Source organism: Chaetura pelagica, unplaced genomic scaffold, assembly GCF_000747805.2.
Source record: "Chaetura pelagica isolate M959 unplaced genomic scaffold, ChaPel_1.0 scaffold2, whole genome shotgun sequence".
Lineage (NCBI taxonomy): Eukaryota > Metazoa > Chordata > Aves > Apodiformes > Apodidae > Chaetura > Chaetura pelagica.
The window spans coordinates 5,494,637-5,515,439 of NW_009952796.1; the positions used below are offsets into that span (position 1 = coordinate 5,494,637).

Sequence of the window (20,803 nt, forward strand, 5' to 3'; positions counted from 1 at the left end):
TCAGCAGGAGAGAAATATTCTTAAATACACTAAAAATATGACATATTATGCTATGAGAGATCAGACAGCTTCAGAGACATTTACATACAAAACCCCTCCAGTCAGGTTCTGTGCTGCAAACAAGAAGAATCTTACACCAGGAGCCAGGCAAAGCTTTTATAAAGAGTTATGTAAGGCACAAGCATCGTACAGCCTAGGAAAAATACTCTGTGTTCAAATGGTGCTAACCAGAGTGAATTTTCATTGTACTAACAAGCATGTAACACATGACCCACACATCTGAACCCTTGAACTGTCTTAATTTCTAAGCTATTTTTTCTCTTGAATACATTCCAGGAATCAACTTTAATAATCTACTAGAAATGCTAATTAGTGAGTTACAAGACTGACATGTTTTAAGTTAATGGGAACAAGCTTTTCTGCTTTTTATCTATGCCTCCTTTAATGCTCTGAATTCACAGACAATGCAAAATGCATTTTAAAGGAAAAATATTCTGATGATCACTGTGTTGTTACTATAGGAACAGTTTAAGAAATTGTGACTAAGAAAATAGTGCCCTCATCTCACCCAAATTGTCTTAAGCTACTAAAAATGCTGCACAACCACCTTAAGCAATCTCTGTGGGCAGGAATTTCACACGAGTCTTCCCTGATCTCCTACTCCACTAAACTACAATGTAAATTTAAAAGTCCTTTCAACCCTCTTGGCATCATTGACCATTCAAGTGGACACTTAATCCCATACAAGTGAGGCCACTCACCCTATTTCCACTCAATCCCATACCAGCTTACACCTTAACTGAATACAAGACTATGGCAGGATCTATTCTGCTTGGCTTGTGTTGATGAAGCCACAGTCTGCTTATCCTCCAGCAGCCTCTCTGCCAACACCTGTAGCTGAGCTACGGTAGACTTGTCTACAAAGACCTAAATCTATTAAATCAATATAAAAGCAGGATCATAGAATCATGGAATTGTCAGAGTTGGAAGAGACCTCTAGAGATCATCTAGTCCAACTCCCCTGCTAACGTGCTCCCCTAGAGCACGTTACTCAGGACTGCATCGAGGCAGTTTTTCAATGCCTCCTGAGAAGGAGACTCCACCACCTCCCTAGGCAGCCTGTTCCAGTGCTCTGTCACCGTCATATTAGCAAGTTTTTTCTCATATTTAAATGGAACTTCCTATGTTCCAGCTTGTATCCATTGCCTCTCATGCTGTTCCTGGGAACTACTGAAAAGGGTCTGGCTCCATCCTCCTTGCACCCATCCTTTAGATACTTACAGGCATTAATAAGGTCTCCCCTCAGCCTTCTCTTCTCCAAGACAGAGTCCCAGTTCTCTCAGCCTTTCCTCATAAAGGAGATGCTCCAACCCCCAATTATCTTTGTTGCCCTCTGCTGGACTCTCTCTACTAGTTTCCTGTCTCTCTTGAACTAAGGAGCCCAGAACTGGACACAGTATTCCAGATGTGGCCTCACCAGGGCAGAGTAGAGGTTAACAAAGACAGGGCAGATTCAGGTTAACAAAGACATTTACACCCATGCCAAACACATTACTATCATATTGGTAGAGCCTTTCTTAAGACTGTCAACTGCTTAACCAAACTTTTTTTTCAGTCTGCTGAGCTACACTGGTAGAATACCACAGGAAGACCTGTCTTTGTATATACAGGTGTGCGCACGCATACAGCCATATATCAAAATACGACTCTCCAGAAAGAAACGCTGTATGCATTACATACTACTTCCTAAATTTGAAATTACAGAGTATCAAAGTGGTTCATATTATTCCTCGTTTAAGGTCCTTCACATGCCCAAAGCTGCATATATGTTCCTTCACGGCAGCTGCTATTAGGAAACTAATGACGCTGCCTACTAACACCATGTTCCAAATAAACTAACAGTGCAAGTCTTACCAAGAAAGTATTCAATAAGCTCTGTTCTTGACAGGTGGGAGCTTAAGAAATCAGAATTTTATTTATGGCAGGCTGCAGAAAGCTGGCTTTTCTCTGCTTAAAATTTCCCTTACCCCAGTTTTCTATTTTGTTGTGGTATTAAGATCACTGCAACTTTGGAAGCATAAGATTAATTCCTCGGGGCAGTTTACGTGCCTTTGACCAATTGCTTTTGACTGCATTCCTGATTAGTGCATTAGTAGCAATAACAGAAAGCCTTACCCTGCTGGGTCGTAGGTTCAATCGGCTGAGAGGCTGCCTGCAAGACTGGCTCAGAAGCAGAGGAATCTCCCAGCACAGAGTTTAGAGAGTTCTCAACAGAGGCAGGGGTAGCTGCAGAGGGAGAAGGGAGAACACTAGGCTTGGATGAGGGAGTCGAGGCATTCGGGGAGTTGGGAGAAGAAGCTTGAGGTCCAGACAGTGACAGAGGCGGAAAGGAAGGCAGTGGGGGGGGAGGAGGTGGCGGAGGCAGAGTTGGACCTGAGGTAGAAGGTGAAGGAACCGGATAAGCCAGGTTTTCATGAAGCCCATTAGGAGCCGTGGGAGACGTGGACACTTGGGTCACTGGATTAGAAGCTGACACCGGGAGGACAGGTCTCGGACCAGTAGCTTTGCCTGGTGGACTGCTTATCATTACTGGAGGAGATGGGGGGAGGGGGGCAAAACTGGGGGCAGACCAGGCAACAGGCTTTGTATTTGGAGGCAAAGTCACCGGGGCATTGACGGGAGAAGTAGGCTGAGAACTTTTGCTCAGCGGACGAGGAACCGTAGCATAATGGGGGAGAACAGGGTGGAAAGCTGAGCCTAAAGATGTAGCAAAACGTGATGCAGAGTGCCTTAGAGGCGGTGTAGGGGGAGTGGAAGTCGGTGGTGCAGAAGTCACTACAGCGTACTCCGGTGTGGCCTCCGACATTGGTGCTGAGACTGCTTTTGCATATGACGGAGGAGGTGCTGAAGGAGGCTGGCAACTGGAGTATTCAGGAAGTGAAGTGCTATACGGGGAGCTGTCGAAAGATGGAGCTGGACAGAAGATGGAAAGCAGCAGCAAAGGCAGGATAAAAAAAGGAGAAAGAGAAAAAGGGAGCTAATGAAGCAACAAAACCAGCATTCAAACAAAATGTATAAATGTAGACTACAGTTAGTACCAGAGGATTAGGCACAAGTGAAATTACTGTTAGGAAAGTTTTACATATTATCAATAGCTATTTTTAAATTTTACCAACCATTTTTGTGCCAACATTTGAATTTACAAGTATGTTCTAGAGCAAGTTTTCTCAAATCACATCAGTGATATGGATTAGATATAGGGTTGATTAATCAGTTTTTTTATCAGCTCTTATCTTCTTGTTTGGTTGGCAACTGCAAGCAAGTGTAGTGATCTTAACATTTGTTACAACTCCAGTAACAAAACTCACACCATAGGCAGCAAGTATCATCCTTCTCTTCGCAAGAAAAAGCTCCATCGCAAACTTGAAAGTGCTGAGAATGTAACTATCAATAAAATCCTCTGATCTAAAATTACTAGCTCTTACATAATACTCCTTGACTTTTACCATAAGCTGACCTCTTACGTAAATTGAGTCTGTCACTAAAGAATGGCCAAGTGCTTGCCTAATGTTCCGTTATATTACCAAAATAAGAAAGCTTTCAGTTATCACTTGATACATTTCTTCAGGCCTTGCACTAGCTACAAATACATATAATCCATCTCACTGAAATATTACTACAAAGATAAAACTAAGCAAGTCTCCATACTGAAAGGCATTTCTCACACTATTACTTTGCCTCACATAGGTACACACCTTCACATTAACACACTCAACCTGAAATATTCAGGATATTTCTTTTACAAATTATGTAATGAGAATATATCTTGTTGAATACAGCAAACGATAAGGTATTTAGAAATTTTAACTCTTCATACTTTAACCAATGTTGGAGGTGGCTAGTATGATTCAGTTCTTCAAGCAATCAGAGAGCATGGCAAAGGAGTGAGCAAATAGTGCAAAAAAATAATTTCAGAGTTAATGGAAAATTATGCCAGGAAAGTCATCGCTTTTTGACTTCTTGCCATAAAAAAAGGAAGCAATTCCAGGAAACAGAAGCCTGAAATACTGACTACTGTTATACAACTGTACCTACTGCCCTTTGTTGCTTCTCTCCCACTCCACCACCCAAACATGTTAAGAGTAGTCTGGGGTACTTGAATACACTCAGGTTTGAAATTCTTACCAGCATTTGAAATTCTTCTCTCTCTTTCCCACTCCAATTGTTCCCTTTCCAACTGTTCTTGCCGTTCTCTTTCTTGCCTTTCCCGTTCAAGTCGTTCAAGTCTTTCTCGATCCTGCCTCTCCTTCTCTTGTCTCTCCCTTTCTAGGCGCTCTTGCCGTTCCCTTTCTTGCCGTTCTCTCTCCAGTTGCTCCTGTTCTAGGCGCTCTCTTTCAAGTCTTTCCCTTTCTAGCCTTTCTCTCTCCAGCCTCTCTCTCTCCAGTCTCTCCCGTTCCATTCGTTCACGATCCAGCCTCTCCCGTTCCAGCTCCTTCTGCCTCTGTTGTTCTTGCAACTGTCTACAATTGTGAAAAAAGGAAAAAGACTAAGCTGCAAAGCAAAATCAAAAATATCAAGTAACCATTAGAGGACAAGAAGAGATAAATTAATCAACAATCTTTGCACCAGTGAGAACAAAAGCACAGCATTTTGTACCTACATAAAGTTCTAACGCCATTTTTCTGAACCGGTTAACAGTTTTATTATGTTTACAGCAAAAAGTGTCATATATCAAATTTCCTCCAAACTAATTTAACAATCTGGCAGACAGCTTTTAAGAGGTAAGAATAGAATGCTGCTGAAAATTTAATATCTGTTACATTCTTCCCAGTTTGGGCTATTGACTCACATTCATTCTTTGCACAGTTCCTTTATACTTGAAGCAGTGAACAAAGTACAGTGAAACAGCAATAACACAAATACTCATTAAAAAAACACCCCCAAACAAATTACATTTTCAGATAAGCTAGTCAGCTAGTATTTATCCAAATTTTACAGAAGTATCAAAACATACATGTCCCTCTCCACTTGGTATTACACACACATACAACTTTACTAACATCACATCAAGACAAGAACACCTGGAAGGCAGGTGGACATGGTCAGAAAAAACTCCAGGGTGCAGCAGCCAAGGAAACACTGCAGAAAGCTGGAAGGGTCTCCAGCTCCCAAGAGTCTTTGCAAAGGAAAGCAGAGAGAGGGAAGAAATGGACAGGAGGAAAACAAACAAAAGGCAGGAAGAGAAAATATAAAGAACTTCCTAAGGTAAAGAAGAAATGCAATATTTTATGACAAAGCCATTAGGTTGGCTGAAAGAAAGGACTTCTGTGCAAAAATACACAGAAGTGAGAAAAACTGGAAACAAGCATTTTGCTTTTTTTCCTCAACTTCTTTTGTATTTTCTATAGTTGTTTTGTCAGGTTGTTGTTTGTTTTTTAAGATACGTTTCTAGTCAGCTCAAATACAGTTTATCTTCAAAGCTTTTTCATCTCTTGGAGGAACTCCCTACTAGGATAAAATTAGGCACATCCTCCTCAAAGCTGTGGCTGCACATAGCACTGAAAATGAAAATGTTGATAGTCATTGCCCTCTATTTCAATTATTTATTAAAAAGAAGAAGACATTTAAAAAGAAAAATCTCCATGTCTCTACATCAAGCATACAGCCATTTATTTTCCTGTCATGCTTCAGATGCAAACACAAGATAGCTTTATCAACAAATACAAAGGACAGCCAGCATTTAACCATAAGGCACAAAAAGGAGACCTACATTTTGATCTCTGAAGCTCCTAGATGTGCATTTTCTAGAGATTGCCACTGAGCAATCTTACTTGGAAAGGTCATTGGTAATTCTATACGATATGCTTAGAGCCATATACAACTGAAGTCTGAAAATGAAGGGAATGTCAGCTATACCAGTCCAATTCATGTTCAGAAAATACCAGCAGAACTGGAAACTCCAGACTAAGTGTTGTCATTACTGAAGTCCATCCTCCTTCAGACCAGTGTTTTTCCTTCATAAACAAAAAAAAAAACCCACAAATAATCCCCACTCTGATAAATACTGAAATTTTAATTTCTGTATGCAATTAAGTTCCATTTACATTCAGCAAAAGGACTTTTTCCTACTGAACTTGTTACCCAGCACCCCCAGAAGCAGCAATAGCTCTGTTCCTGTATCAATTCTTCCCTCAGCTCCCGCTCTCCAATATAACAAAGTTGTAATACCAGTCACTAAAAAAATTAGGGCTGCAACTCAGCTGGTTCAATGCTTGCTTTTTAGCCTCTGACATGCACCCAAATGTACAGTAATTGTCTGATACATATTTGGAACCAGTACAGCATTTCTTAAAAATACTGAGAAGACAATATAAACCACAGAAATTCAAGCTAAGCATTAAAATATTTCTGACATTACAATTTTGCTTGCTCTGTATAGTGCAAAACTACTTCCTGTGCTCTTTTTCTCTCAAATAAAATCTATTATTAGTGTAAAGCAGGGCTTTCATCATTATTAACTTCAGCTTGGTCATCTCTAGCTCTTTTTTGTGAAGAGATGTGGATGCACATATGTTTGTAGTTAAAAGGCTATTCAGAGCAGAAGTCAACATTTACAGACTCCAAAGTAGCTTTTTTTTTTTTCTTTCATTTGCCAGAAGCCAGCATATTCTACCCAGAAATGTACACAATCCTAGTCTTAAAACTAAAATTTAGTTAAGGCATTTGAGTTTATAAACATTTCATATTGTATTTAGTTTATAAAACTTGAAGGTACCAAGGCTTTAACAACACACCAAGCAGCTACCAGACATTTAAATCTTCTTTTTCTGAAGTATTTCATTTCTTTATAGAAAAAGAAGTTTGATATAGGCCACTTCTCACATAAGAGCAGCGTCACTGAGGCAGTTATGCAATAAGCCATAATGAGAGCTGTGCCATTTATTATTTTCATAAGCAACCTGGAAAAGACACAGTGAGGTGCTCTTCACTAAACTCCTTAATATGAAGTCATTTAGGATAACAAGGATGATGGGCTGATTATGAAGAACTACTGAGAGATCTTCTAATTCCAAATAACTGGGAATTAAAATTGGCAAATAAAACTTGACTGAGATATAAATGAAGTGATGCAGGGGAGACAGGGGAGATCTGATAAACTCATATATAAAATGCTAGACTTTGAGTTGCCTACTGACTCAGCATTGAGATATTAGGGTTATGACAGACAGTTCTATGACAACATCCATTCATTGATGTGTTCTGTTCAAAAACATAAACCAGATGCTACACATTAGCAAAGAATTAAGGGCAGTATAGAAAATAGCACAATCCTGCTTCACAAACCCTCCATCTATGTTGCTCATGTCAAAAGGCAAATAACATCACAGCTTAAAAGGCTCAAAGAGCACGAACATTGTGATAAAATGTACCAAAGAGTTTCCATTTGAAAATAAATAAAGTTGAATACCTGCATGCTGGAAAAGACAATGGGAGGTCTGCAAAATCCTGAGTAACAGGGACATCTTGGAAGGAAAGATCCAACACAACTTATAGAAGAAAAGCTCAAAAGAAAAGAGCACCTCTGCACATCAGGCAGATGAGCTGTGGAACTCCCTGCCAGAGTGATTCAAGAAAGAGTAGGGAAAAAAAAACAAAACCCCAACCCAAAAAAACCCCCCAAAACCCAACATACCCACAAAGAAAAACAACGCGAGATCATTTATAAAACAGAAATGACATCATGCACAAGCAGCTGTTGAACTAAAAATGCCCAGAGGATAAAAGAGTAGTTGAAGGAAGTATTCCAGGTATTTCCTCTGGCCCAGAAGGGTTTTGCTTAAAGCTTTTCTGACTATTGAGATGGGTAAGTGCACATGTGTACTATATACAGGAGAGGTTGGGGGTGGGAGTGTATATGAATGTATACTGTCTCTATACAGCATGTAATTATATGCAATTTTAGATAGAGTGCTCCTGAAGCTTACCCAGGGGTTTTCACCTGTTCAGAGAGCTATAAAGACACACACAGTATCCTCGTCATAACAAAAATATTGAGTAATACAGTATTAACTTTTTTTTCAGTAAAAGAATCCTCATTTTCCATTTATTCAGGAAATTAAGGAATAAAACCAGTTTTTTCAAATGTACAAATAAAAACTACTAACAAGTTAAGCACTTTGCTTATGATAAAAATGCTCTACCAAGAGAGGGCAGCAAAATACCTCTCAAGTATTTCTCATCTTACAGAAATAATTCCCATGCAGTAAAGACCTATGAGATTAAACACACCATCATTGAGAATAATGTTAAGTTTATTCTCATTATATATTGCTGAAGCACCCCTTTGTCAACAAGGAAAAGAAAAAAAAAACCACCACAACAAATAAAACATGCACCACAACCCACTACATTTTTACAGTCATTTTAACAATTTTAATAAAACTTTTGAATAGAAAACAAAAAAGTGGCACAGGTCAAAAGATCAGTATGCTAGTAATGCAATAAAGTTGCTTTAACACAACTTAATGAATTTTGTAAACTAAGAAAGTAGTACAGCTTAACAAGTGCCACTGTTGTAGCTTTAAAAGATTGTTAACTTATTAAAAAAAAAAAAAAAAGTATAAATTTGTTTGCATTAACTCTCTGTGGTTTTATTTAGTTAGTTTTAGACATTATAATTTTATCTTAAAAATTTGTCAGCAACCAAATATTATGCAAAGGCATTAGAAGACTTCATCCACATCAATTAAGGCATTTCTGAAACGACAAGCTATCAGTAGTTCAACAGCACAGAACAAGAAGTACAAGAACACCATGAAAGCAATACATGAAAATCCTTCAGCTTAAGAAAGCACAGTTTCTAGCTACCAGGCCAGCTTTTGAAAAAGCTAGAGGTACCAAAAATGGCCCAGAAAGCTATCTTACAGTGAAATGTTCATTATGCTAAGGCAAAGTTATGTTAATTATTTTACAACTGTGATTTACTAGAATGTAAGAGCTATTTTAAACTGAAAAGCTGAGACAGCTAGAAAATTGTACAGTACATCAGTCATACACAAGGAATCGTTACACATGGATTCAGATTCAAAGAGTCAACTTCAGAATTTCAGAATAGCTGCCAGCTTTATCACATCTCCTATTCATGAAACTTTCTTTCTGGATTTTAATTAGCTTCACGCCAAAAACATCTTGGGAAACTTCACCCTGGGGTGTTTTTGAGGGAGGAGGGTTCTTTATTTCCCTTTTTTTTGTGGTGTTATTTTTAAATTAACTTACATTAATATTGTGGCAGCTTTTAAAATTATATCCCCTCTTGACTTTAGACCTTTGCCAAGCTCAGGAGGCATGTGGAGGTACTGTCAGAAGATGGAGAAAGAATCGTATTTACAATAGTAACTTGGGACTTGAACTCCATCAGAATTAATCCTGCAGTTCTTTAGTCATGCTCCTGATTCTTGGCTGCCTACATTCTTGAAATAAGACAAGGAGAAAAATGCAATGACTAGAGTTAAGTACACATTGTTGCATCCCTTCTGCAAAAAAAACCCCAACAAAACCAAAAAAACAAAACACCACATTCCATGATGGTGAAAGTGTTTAGAATTTCTCCTATATGATAAGGGCAAAAAATAACTGTAGTTAACTTATCCAGGTACACAGTGCCTTCCTGGTTTGTTCTGAATCAGATCATTAAAGGGAATAACAGTTAAGCAGTGCTACTGTTTCAGTAGCAGGTCTCAGAAGTAGGTATGGTATGAAATACCACATGTACACCCAGATCACTTTCTATTATTTAGCAAGTAACATCACTACGCTCAACAGCTAGCATGTGCAATGTTCAACCAGGAACTAGGAAGCTATGCCAAATTAATGCTATTACCTTTAGAACTGTATCTGGGAGAAAAGGGGAATAGGTAGTAGTTTTAGCTTCTGCTCCTGGAGGTGAATGATAGACAGGGATCCTCTGGTCCTTTTTGCTGAAGACTTCAACACAGTCAATCAAAAGAACTGAAGTCACAATCAGTTCTCTTAAAATATGGCCAAAACGACATGGGTTGAAGACAAAAAGATCTCAACTAGATTAAGAAACTTTAGTGTTGACTGGTAAACAATATTCTGTGTCAAAGTAGCCAGGGAGAATCCATCCTTTTCTGAACACAGAGAAAGTATGCCTCAAGGGCACCAAAAGAAAAAACCTACAAGTAACAACTCTGTTGCTGAAACAGTTGGTGAAAGCAAATAGCTGCCTACTCTGGCAGGTCACCTTGTTTTCTCAAGTGAAAGTTCTTCTGTATGGTCTTCAGGATTCTAACACTGAGTTGCTTTGCTCTTGGATGTGATATCATGTCATTAATTTTTTCCCTAAAAAGATGATAGGAACTGCACCAGGAAGAGCATGCACCAGCCTGAATAAAAATTCAGCCACAAACCTGAAAGGCTTCTTGTCATGAAGCCAGATACATTAAAAACAGAGGTATTTCCATGAGCAGTACAGACAAAAGCATCTTTGTATCACATCCAAATTCAACAGGCACCAAGCTGATAGTCATTCCAAGATTAACAGAAACTGCTTTGAAGTGTTTCACTTTAAAAATCACTGTAGAAAACAAAGATCCAAAACAGTCTGCAGAAAACAAAATATCTTGAGGAACAAGACCTGACTTAAGTAATTGTTGCATTGAGTGAAGAGGTCAGCTGCAGGCAGATAATGCACAGTATTTGACAGCCGTTTCTCATCATTTCTGAACACAACAATTTCATATTCCATTCTTTCCTGGCTGATAAACTTTTTGTCAAATCAGGGCATCAAATCACTCAGATCGACAGGAATACTAGCCTTGTTTTGTCTGCTTAGAGATGTAACAACCAGGATGTGGGGAAAAATCACTAATATGATGAGTGTATTGAAAGAGCACTCAAAAAAACACCACTTTAGGCACTAAAATAAGTGATGTGGAATTAAAAAAAACAACAACACACACACACACAAAAAATTCTGTTGAGGGGAGATTTTCAGGTCTATGTTCCATACAGTGCCTTCTGCTTTTTTTGAAGTTTCTTGCTTGTGCTGATACCTATTCTAGAAAAAGCAAACATGGCATGGCAGAAGATAGACAATAGGATGACATCCAAAGTGTAAGACAAAGGTTGCTAGACTATTGCTAGTTTAAAGCATTGCAGTATTCTGCACTAAACACGAAATCTAGGAAAAACACTAATATGTCAAACTTCTAAAGCTAAGTCCATAGTATCAACTATAATTAAACCCTGATTCATCAACCCAATCCAACGGAGTTTTTAAACCTGTGTTGTTGATCTAGCCATTCAACTTATGTTTACCAATTAAATAAATATTAAAATACATTTGAATATTGCTGCATTGCAATGAATAGCACTATGAGAAAATGTCCATGGAATTCCAGTCCTGGAGTGTCAGTATGCCTAGGCTTTCAGGGCTGCCCTGAGCTTTTGCACCAGAGCTCCTCTAACCCTGCCTCAATCTACGGAGTAATACACAAGACAGTAGTATTTGGAGTTCTATTCTAAAACGCTGAAAGCTCCAGCATGTGGGCATAGATAGCATTATCTAACCCAACAGTCACTACTAGAATACATCTCACATGACTGGCTCTCCTCCTCCCACACTGAGTCATTGCAGCAAACAAAGCAGCTAGCTGGCTGCAAACAGGCTACACAATGAGTAGCTAAGCGAGAGGCACCAGCACCAGATGCAGGATGACCTCAGATCTATCTGAAGCATGCATCTACAGAAGACTGGCTACCTTCTGACTGCTAGGAAAGGCACTCAATGGATATCAATTTAATTACATACACTCAACCTATATTACCACTACATTACCACTTAAAAAGTTTAAAAGTTCTTTAACATGTTGATTATTTTAAACTTAACTGCTAGTTTGAGTTTGAAGAGCTTAATCCTCTGACTATGTTCTGCACAGATTCCAAAAAGGAAAAAGTGTATCTCCTATGGCCTTTCAAATTTGCAGAAAACTATCCGAATAATAATGTTAAACTTGCTCTTCCATCTTTAACATTAAATATTTATTCTTCATTCCAAAATTCATCATTTACCACAGAGCTCACTCTCCTGTATGGTCACGTAAACCTACTGAACACGTCAGTGAATATACATTACTGCTTATGTATCATGGAATGAACACACACCACCCCTCACCTTTCATAACCCATTTACACAGGGGAAAAACACTGTCTAAATCATGTCAGTAGAGATTGCAAATTTCTATCAAACCCAGGCAGCCTCCACTGAGACCGAGTCTTCATGAATAAAAGTACACCTGATGAACCAGTAACAACCTCAGCTGAATCATCAAATATTTAACATCTCTGTAACTTCCTAAGCTCTGTCACACAAACCTCACTTTGCTGCATCTAAACTGAACTCCCGCTACATGCTCTCACTAAAAATCTTACCAAGTTAGCTTGATTTTTTTTTTCCAAGTTCTAGACAGTCCAGAGAGCTTCTACCCAAGCACACTGCACATTGTTTCAGAGAAACCCTGACCTTCATAGCAATCCTCCTCTCTTCCACCTCAACTAGGAAATTCCCTCTTGGTATCTGTGAAATGCTTTATTAAAGCCCAGAAACACCACAAGGACAGTCTTTCTGCTTCTGAAAAAAAAAAATTAACAAAATTATCTGGGTACAGTTTACTGATCTATGTTTTATCTGGTTAATTATTCTTTTCTGCAAAAGTAGTTCTAAAACTTCTACACATTACCAAGGTCAAACTAGAAGGCTTTCATTTTCTTGATCAAAAGAGATTTAAGATCTAACAACAAGTTCTTCTAAGTTCAAACTGCATTATTTGGAAATAAGAAAATATGATAAAGAACTAGGTTTTAACCAGCAATCAGCCACTACAATAAAGACATGAAGAAGTAACCATAAACCTAAAGGTTATTAGACACAGGAATTCTCACAAAGGGATCTACTAATGCTCTTTGATCAGACCTCATCAAATCTAGTTTTCCTCATCTTGACATTTTCAATAGGTTGTATAAACTAACAGAACACTTGAATTTTTCTGGCAGAAGCCAGATCACAGAAAGTCATCTGTGCACATAGAATTTTTGAAAAAAATAAGCATCTATGTAGTGGAAAAATCTCATTTCATTGGCAACTCTCTCTCAGCAGTATATTCTAGTGAGTTTGGTCAGGACAGAACTGATTTCATAAAAGGGAACCACAACAGCAAAAAAATCTGGAAAAATAGTTTCTCATCCCAACTTAATGTTTTGCATTACAAAGAAAAAACCTATGGAACTGAAAATTTTGCAGAAAGGTTAAGATTTCAAAGGGACATTTCAAAAAGTGTTAAGATACTTGCAAGAGCCATCCATCAAGCAACATTCATATTCAATTGCAGCAATTAAGGCAGCAATTTTGCCAATGTCGTTAAAAGACTGCTTAATGGAAGACTGCTCTTCTCAGTTTGCTGACTGGCACCCACTACCCTCTCCATAAAGCCAATTATTAAGTCTCTGAAAACTAGGCTTGACAGAACTAAGGAAAACTTTACTGTGCACGGGAAGAAACTAAGAAACTGTGAATAGAAAGAAAGATAAGGAAGAAAAAAAGAAAAAAAGAAAAAGAAAAAGACAAGAGAAAATTCACGATTATACCAGAAGTCTGTTTAACTTTGAGAGCAAGAAAAAATAAGTCCTAAGGATAAGAAAAACAACACTGATAGGTCTTCTTGCTTCTGTCTCATTTTGTCTCCTGTACTATTATGCAACAGAGGCTGGAAAGATCCAAATGGCTTCAAGGCTGCTCCATGAAACTACCTCTGCAAGCTCAACTTGAGAAGTTTACACTGGTGTTACTTCAACCTGCTGGAATGCTCCTTTGATTTAATCTAAACCATGTCTCTAGGATGCGAACTTCATGCAGATTTTGTAACAGGCACAGCACACATTATAATCATATGACAGTATTCTACTGACTACTCTTACATCCTATCCCAAAAATCCAACTGCTGTCTTATATTCATAAGCCTATCTTGGATTAGAACTGTTTGGTTAGTTATAATCTCATAAATCCACATGCCTTTAAAGAAATCCTACTTCCTTAAAAATAAGCTGTTGGATAAATGGCACCATTTCAAAAGCAAAGGAAAACTGGAAACAGGACACGTGGCTACTAACAAGGGAAATGTCACAGGCTGTGGGAAATCCGTAGGAACCAGGCTACCAAAGGCAGAAAGCAATGAGCAAGCTTCCCTTCCTTTAAATTATAATAGCTACATTACTACTAAATTGTGGGATGCAGTTTTTTCTTTCCATATTTCCACATTTTCAAAACAGCTCAGGAATTATTTAGGTAGTAAGTACTGGGGGGGGATGTTTTATCGTATTTTAATATTAAGATTAGCAAGATCTCATAAAAAAACCCAACACTTCCAATCTATAAAATGAAAAGCATTCCTTTAAAGACTATCAGCAAATAAGAAACTGCTACCCTTGTCAGGCTCTGAACTTGTACTATCTAAAACTAACAAGCTTCCCAAAAGGTGTTACAAAAACCACACCATATCAATAATGCTTTCTAGCACAGTCACAAACCAAGTTTTCTTTAACAGTATCATCCCACTCCATTATATAAACTGAAACCGTAAGCAAACCTGAAATATTTATCAATAACAAAACCCTCTAATATTCCGCTATTGCATTTATGTGAACTTCTAACATTTCTGTGTACTTACGACAGAAGTCGGTCAAGTTTTGGTCCATTACGCCCCTGAAGGACAACAGGCGGCTTGTACACCCTCATTTCTCCTTACAATCTGTGGGAAACTGTTCGTTTCTTCCCCACATGAGTCTAAACACTTTCTCTGTTTCTGGTATTCTTGGTCTCTTTATTTATGAAGCAGTGATGATTTTGAAGTTATTTATAAACATTAACTCATTAAATTCCTAAGTGTCATATTAGATACCAACTCAGTTACTCATACTCCTGACAATATATTTATCGTGGCTGGAAGAGAAGGCAAATTTACATACACGAGTAGCACACACAGGCATGCCATGAACGAATCTTATATTTTAAAATGGTATTTGACATTAAGTAAGTCTGAAGTTATTAACAAATACGTATGTCAGCTCAGATCTGGCTCATTACCAACCAGTGGAATTTATAAACACTGCCTGACCACCACTCTGACAAAGTGAAAAATAACCCATATAACAAAAAAAAACTTTGTTTTTTAGGATTGAAAATGAAAGCTGTGTGTTTTAAAGTTTGTTTTTACTGTGTTTAAATGAATGCAAGTTATGGAAAATTACTTGTCTTTAAGTAATGTCTGTTACTTTCTTTTAAGAAACTATTAAAGCTATCAATACACCAGGCAAAATTATTTCATTGATAGTTATATATGTAATCTTCTCCTCATTAAAACCTCAGTGTTTCAGATCACACATATGGTCCTAGTGGCTTTACAAGTTGTCATCACTGCACAGTAAATAATGCAAACTGGCTGTGCAGCAAAGTAAAAAAGTAGTATTACTGGTTTAGCATTTGTATTCAAAATGCAAGGCACCTACATCCTTTCTAAAATAAAGAAAAAAATCTTAAAACCAAAATAATGCACGTTTGTTGACAACAATCTAATTTAATTCTTCAGTTCCCAATCTTCCCAAGATTCTTAAACACTGGTTAAAAAATGGAAGGAAAACATCAGATCAGTTGAAAAGCTCTCTTCAACAAGTCATTCTTCACCAGTCACTCCTTTGACAAGAGATTTCTGAGGAAATGTTTCTATGTTTGCCCAGGAAAACCCTGAAGCTACAAACCACATAATGTAACTTTGAAATTACTGCAACATGGTTGGACTAGATGACCTCCACAGGGTCTCTTTTTCAACTTAAATTTTTACGTCAGCAGACTTTTTTCTCAGAATAATTTTAAACAAATTTCTCCTGAAACTCTTCAACTTGGAAACTGCAAGAATGCCATCTGATAATGCGTTCTTTATGCATTAAAAAATTGAAGAGATACTTGCAGAACCCTTGATATGGAGCAGCACTTTTTACTGAAGATACATCTATCTACAATACGTGTCTGAAAAGTATTCCAGCATTATAAATTTCAATAAATACAGCCTTCTAAAGGAGCAGCTGGGAATAAAAATATTAAAAGCCATTACTGTAGAACATAAAAAACCCATCAAAAGACAAAAGCTTTTTTTAAAAGTCCATCAAAAGAAGTGACATGAAAGACCTTTATATGACAGAAGACTCGCACGTAAACACATCAGATGGACAGACTGGTAATGAGCTTCCTTCTATTTGCTTTTAAACAAGGGGACTTTCAGATAAAAGTAAACCCTGCTCAGACTGAAGTACACAGTGCAGAAAAGACATGGAAAAGTACAATCAATTTTTACATCAAAATTTTCTTCAACACATACAGCTAGTTCATCAAATCTATAACGTGAATCCTTCCCAAATTAGTAATCTGGTTCTGCTCACCCCTACATAATAAAAACTAAATGCAAAATATCAAAATAGAAAAAAACTTCAGTGCCAATCAGGCCCAACATGTTACAGTATTTTTCCAGCTACCACTGAAAGCTATTAAGTACATTTAGACCACCAATTTGAACCACTTCCTATTTATTCAAGGATCCTGTTCCCTGCATCTGTACTGCATGTGACACAGTCATTCACAGCATCACTCCTGAAAGGGAACAGCTAATCTCCTGTGTGTATTTTGATGGTAAAATAATCCAGGATTGCACCACAGGCAGTATGCTTGAGACAGTTCAAGGTCTTGCTTCTTCCACTTAACCCAGTCTGACAGCACTGTCCTCGAAGACTTTGCCATTTCATATACCTATACCCCAGACACTCCACGCACGACACTATCCCACGTTGCCACACAATGAAAGCAGGAACATGGCAACTAGAAAGTTTGTTCCCAGAACTTGGGCACATGATCAATATTTAGTGATTAGTAAAAGGAACCAAAAAAACCTGTGTGTTAAAAATGCTAAGGGTCTGAAAAATATCCCACAGGGCACGGGACAGGGCACAGTGGCATCATACTGAAGAAAACAGCTCAGCTTGGAGAAGTGCCGACTGTCCACAGGGACAGTGACTACTGCCTATAGGCAGCACAGATATAACCAGTATTGCTACAGCTGGAAGTTAAACTGCTACAGGTTCCTGTAAGGGTATACAATAAAAGCAAAAAATGAAGGTTTGTTTGGTGAAGAGCTGATATAGTATAAAGGTGAAAAAGCTTTCCAGTATGGTATTTTGATCTAGTACATCCAGATTCAGACAGAAAAATTATTTAATTCTCTACTTCTAAAGGTCAAAACTTACTTTGTTGGTTACTGCTTTGTTTCTGTGTAAGCGTGTGTCAAAAACTGAAGACACAACAATTACTAGAAAATCAACTAGCCTGGCTGAAAATGATAGCAGTGAATTCTTCTCATTTGATCTTCAAGTCTTCTATGACGGGCCAATATGGGTGGAGATCACGAACAAGGGATCTAGCTGGGATCAAAGGGATCAAGGTTTTTACAGAGGAAAGCTGCAAGAGTATAAATGTTCCCCTAATTCAAGAAAGTGTCTTGACATTTCATTTCTCACTATTAGTAAGGAGTTACTACATTCTTTAATTGAACAGCTGTTCACATGTAATACTATACCTTCTCTGGATTTCCAATTCTTCTTGTGATGGACCATTTTGTACTTGAGAGGGAAGCTGTGAATTCTGTCGAGGCAAAGTGGGACCTGAAAGTGAAGACAGACCATAAATTAATTATTTGAACTTTAACTTTGCAGAAAAGCACAAAAACCAAGGAAAAAGGCCAGTCATCACATGACATTATAAGAACTGTTTAAGCCAAACAAGCTCAACAACATAATACAGCAAATAAAGACTGCAACAAATGTTACCTTATGCATTTGTAGAATGATTTCACATGGATGAAAAGGTTTCACCAAAATGCAAAACAAATTTTATTTATGATAGAACTTGACAAAAGCTTTGAAAAGCACTCCAAGTCTGAGATTTTATTAAGACAATGAACAAGTACTCTTGGAGGAACAGAAATGGCTCGAAAAATTAAAACACTCACCTAAATAGAACACTGGCAATGTAAGAAAAAAGAAAGAACAGGAGAAAAAAACATCAGCAGCTTATCACCATACCAAGAGAAGGAAGATAAAAGTACGTTTCTACATGTCACACCAAAATTTACTCAGATTATAGTTCATCAACTTAAAGACTTTCAATTTCGGATAGGCAAGTATCACATACAAAGAATAGAGTCATATAATGAAGGTACAAACTGTGCATTCTGCTAAGCTCAAGAAATGCAAAAGAGAATGACATGCAAATTATTCTTCAACTTTTGCTGATGTACAATTCTGAATAATACATCTTTCAAATAACTATATATGCTCAATCTGTCTGTTACAAACAGACTTTTACTCTTCCTCATGGATGCATTACGGCACAAAATTATTTTTAAAGAATTAACAGAAGTGAAGGATGAAGAAGTGTGGAATGGAGTATAGTAAATCATGAATACACTGTTTCTGCAAAAATGGGCAGTAAACCAGGAAATTATCTGGACTGCAGCTAGACTTTGAATTATGGCATTACAAGCAAGCAGGATTAAAGCCAAATAAAAATAATCCAGTTCTGAAAGGATCCCAAAGCAAAACAGAGAGTTCTTGCTGATATTTCATCAAACTACCTAGAGTGATGAAGTTGTAACAAGATGTGAAGGTTTTTAAGGCCAGGTTGGACAAGGTTTTGTGCCACCTGATCTAGTGGTAGGGTTCCCTGTTCATGGCAGGGGGGCTGGAACTTGATAATCTTCAAGGTCCCTTCCAACCTTAATGATTCTGTGATTCTATGATCTCCCCCATCAAAAATATCAAAATTTAAAAGTTGCTTACATCTGAACTTGTGAAAATCATCCAAAAACATTAACAGATCATGTGTGATATACTGAGACATCAAGGACAGGCAATCTGCCTCAGACTCAGCAAACAAGGGCCCTGTTTCAAGGCTAAACAAAAAGGTTATTTTACTGAAAACAGCATAGTGTTGTTTCCACTGTGGTCATAAAGACAACAAATACTATGAATTATAGAAGTGTACTCTAGCTACTGTACTCTACAGTTCAAAAGTTATTTAAGAAATTCTAGAAGATAAAAGCATGAAGTGTATTAGAGAGGTTGTGTCTTCCTTATTTATTCTTTTCAGGAAGTGTTGGGTCCTCTTACTATGCTGGTTTGGTTCTGGCATAATTTTGGTAGCGGGGCAGGGACCCCAGGGGTGGCTCCCATAAGAAGCTACTAAGAGCTCCTCTAGCTCAAGTGACCAAGGCCAAAGCCATAGGAGAGACAAGAGATGCACCTTTACAATTAACATACGAAAGAACTCTCTGACAGCAGAGAGAGCAAAAGTGGAAGAGCTGAGCTGCACAGGCAAGAGGAGTGCCAGGGCTGAGATTCTGAGGTTGGTGAGGAAGAAGGGGGAAGGAGGTACCCAAGCAGAAGTCTTCCTGCAGCCCATGACAAGATGGCAGGCTATTGCCCTGCAGTCATCGAGGAATGTGGCAGAATATCCCCGGAAGGCACCAGGAGGGGTAAATGTGGACCTGCAGCCCACGGACTTGGATCTGCAGCCATGGAAGACCCTGGCACCAGGGGAGGTGGCTGTTCCAGAAGCAGCCTGTGACTCTGTGGGAAGCCCAGGCTGGAGCAGCTCATGGGAAGGACTCATGAAGGAGACGTTTGTCACGGACACTCTGCCATGTGAGGGATCCCTTGGGGAAGCAGGGCAGGACTGTAAGGAATCCTTCTTCCTGAGGAGGAAGGAGCAGCAGGAACCACCAGCCTGTGAACTGACCCTAAACCCCATCCCCTGTCCCCCTGTGCTGCTGGGGGGAAGGAGGGAGAGAAACCGGGAACAAAGTGATTTGGGCCTGGGAAGAACAGAGGGGTGGGGTAACACATGCAAGCCCTGCATATTAAGATACATGCATTTAAGATACATCTGCAGCTATAAATCAATACTTTTTTTTTACATGCAAAAGATTTAACTGCAATGATAGTGAGCAATTATGTACGTTATCAGTAAGTAGAAATATGTCATATTCATCATCTGGAAACATTTCTGCTTTAAAACTTCCGAAGTCACAACTCACCCTCTGTCATCTCCCCTGGGTGACAGGTAGTAAGTAGGCTTTTATGCCCATTAAGCCATGACCACAGCTCCCAGAGAGCCAGGGAAGCAGCCAGGCTGTCTCTTGTCTGCACCATGCTGCAGACATGGACTTTCATGGACTTTTAGTATTAGACGCACTCCGGCGGTAGCTGCATTGCTGCTTATGGGTGCTATATACCACCACCGCTTGCCACATCTAATACACTCCTTTCCCTCAGATCTGTCACTTTTCAGCATGAAATGCATTGACCTAAATACTAGGAACAGAAATAAAAATTAATGGTCATATGATGGCCATTTACCAACTGAAATTGTTTTGTACTGAAAATACAGCAGAAATTTAAACCTCAAGCTTCCACTCATTTAATCTTGAAGTCTTTTTGAACAAGGTATTATCATGTTGCACTAGATGAATGTGACTGTCACTCTACAACTCTTCCCCAACTCTTTCTTTTGCAACACCACTGGAAACCAACCACCCATCTTCACTTGCACTAACTATTAAAACCAGACTAGCTATCAGAAAACCTGTTCTGATAAGTCTCAAACTTTGTTCTAGAGCACACTGTC

General features: G+C 38.5%; 1 protein-coding gene across 6 annotated transcripts in view; it reads right to left on the minus strand.

The window, feature by feature from the left end:
• Nucleotides 1-20,803, minus strand: part of ENAH (enabled homolog (Drosophila)) — a 53,249-nt gene that overhangs the window by 20,548 nt on the left and 11,898 nt on the right. For 2 of the 6 annotated variants that reach the window (XM_009994772.1, XM_009994773.1), the window contains exons 3-5: nt 17,697-17,781; nt 4,186-4,520; nt 2,176-2,286 (exon numbers count right to left, since the gene is read on the minus strand). In XM_009994772.1, the coding sequence (XP_009993074.1) occupies nt 2,176-2,286; nt 4,186-4,520; nt 17,697-17,781 (531 nt within the window). Of the gene's footprint in view, nt 1-2,175; nt 2,974-4,185; nt 4,521-17,696; nt 17,782-18,128; nt 18,141-20,803 lie in introns of all 6 variants that reach the window. The other 4 variants (XM_009994771.1, XM_009994769.1, XM_009994770.1 and 1 more) reach the window with 3 other exon arrangements.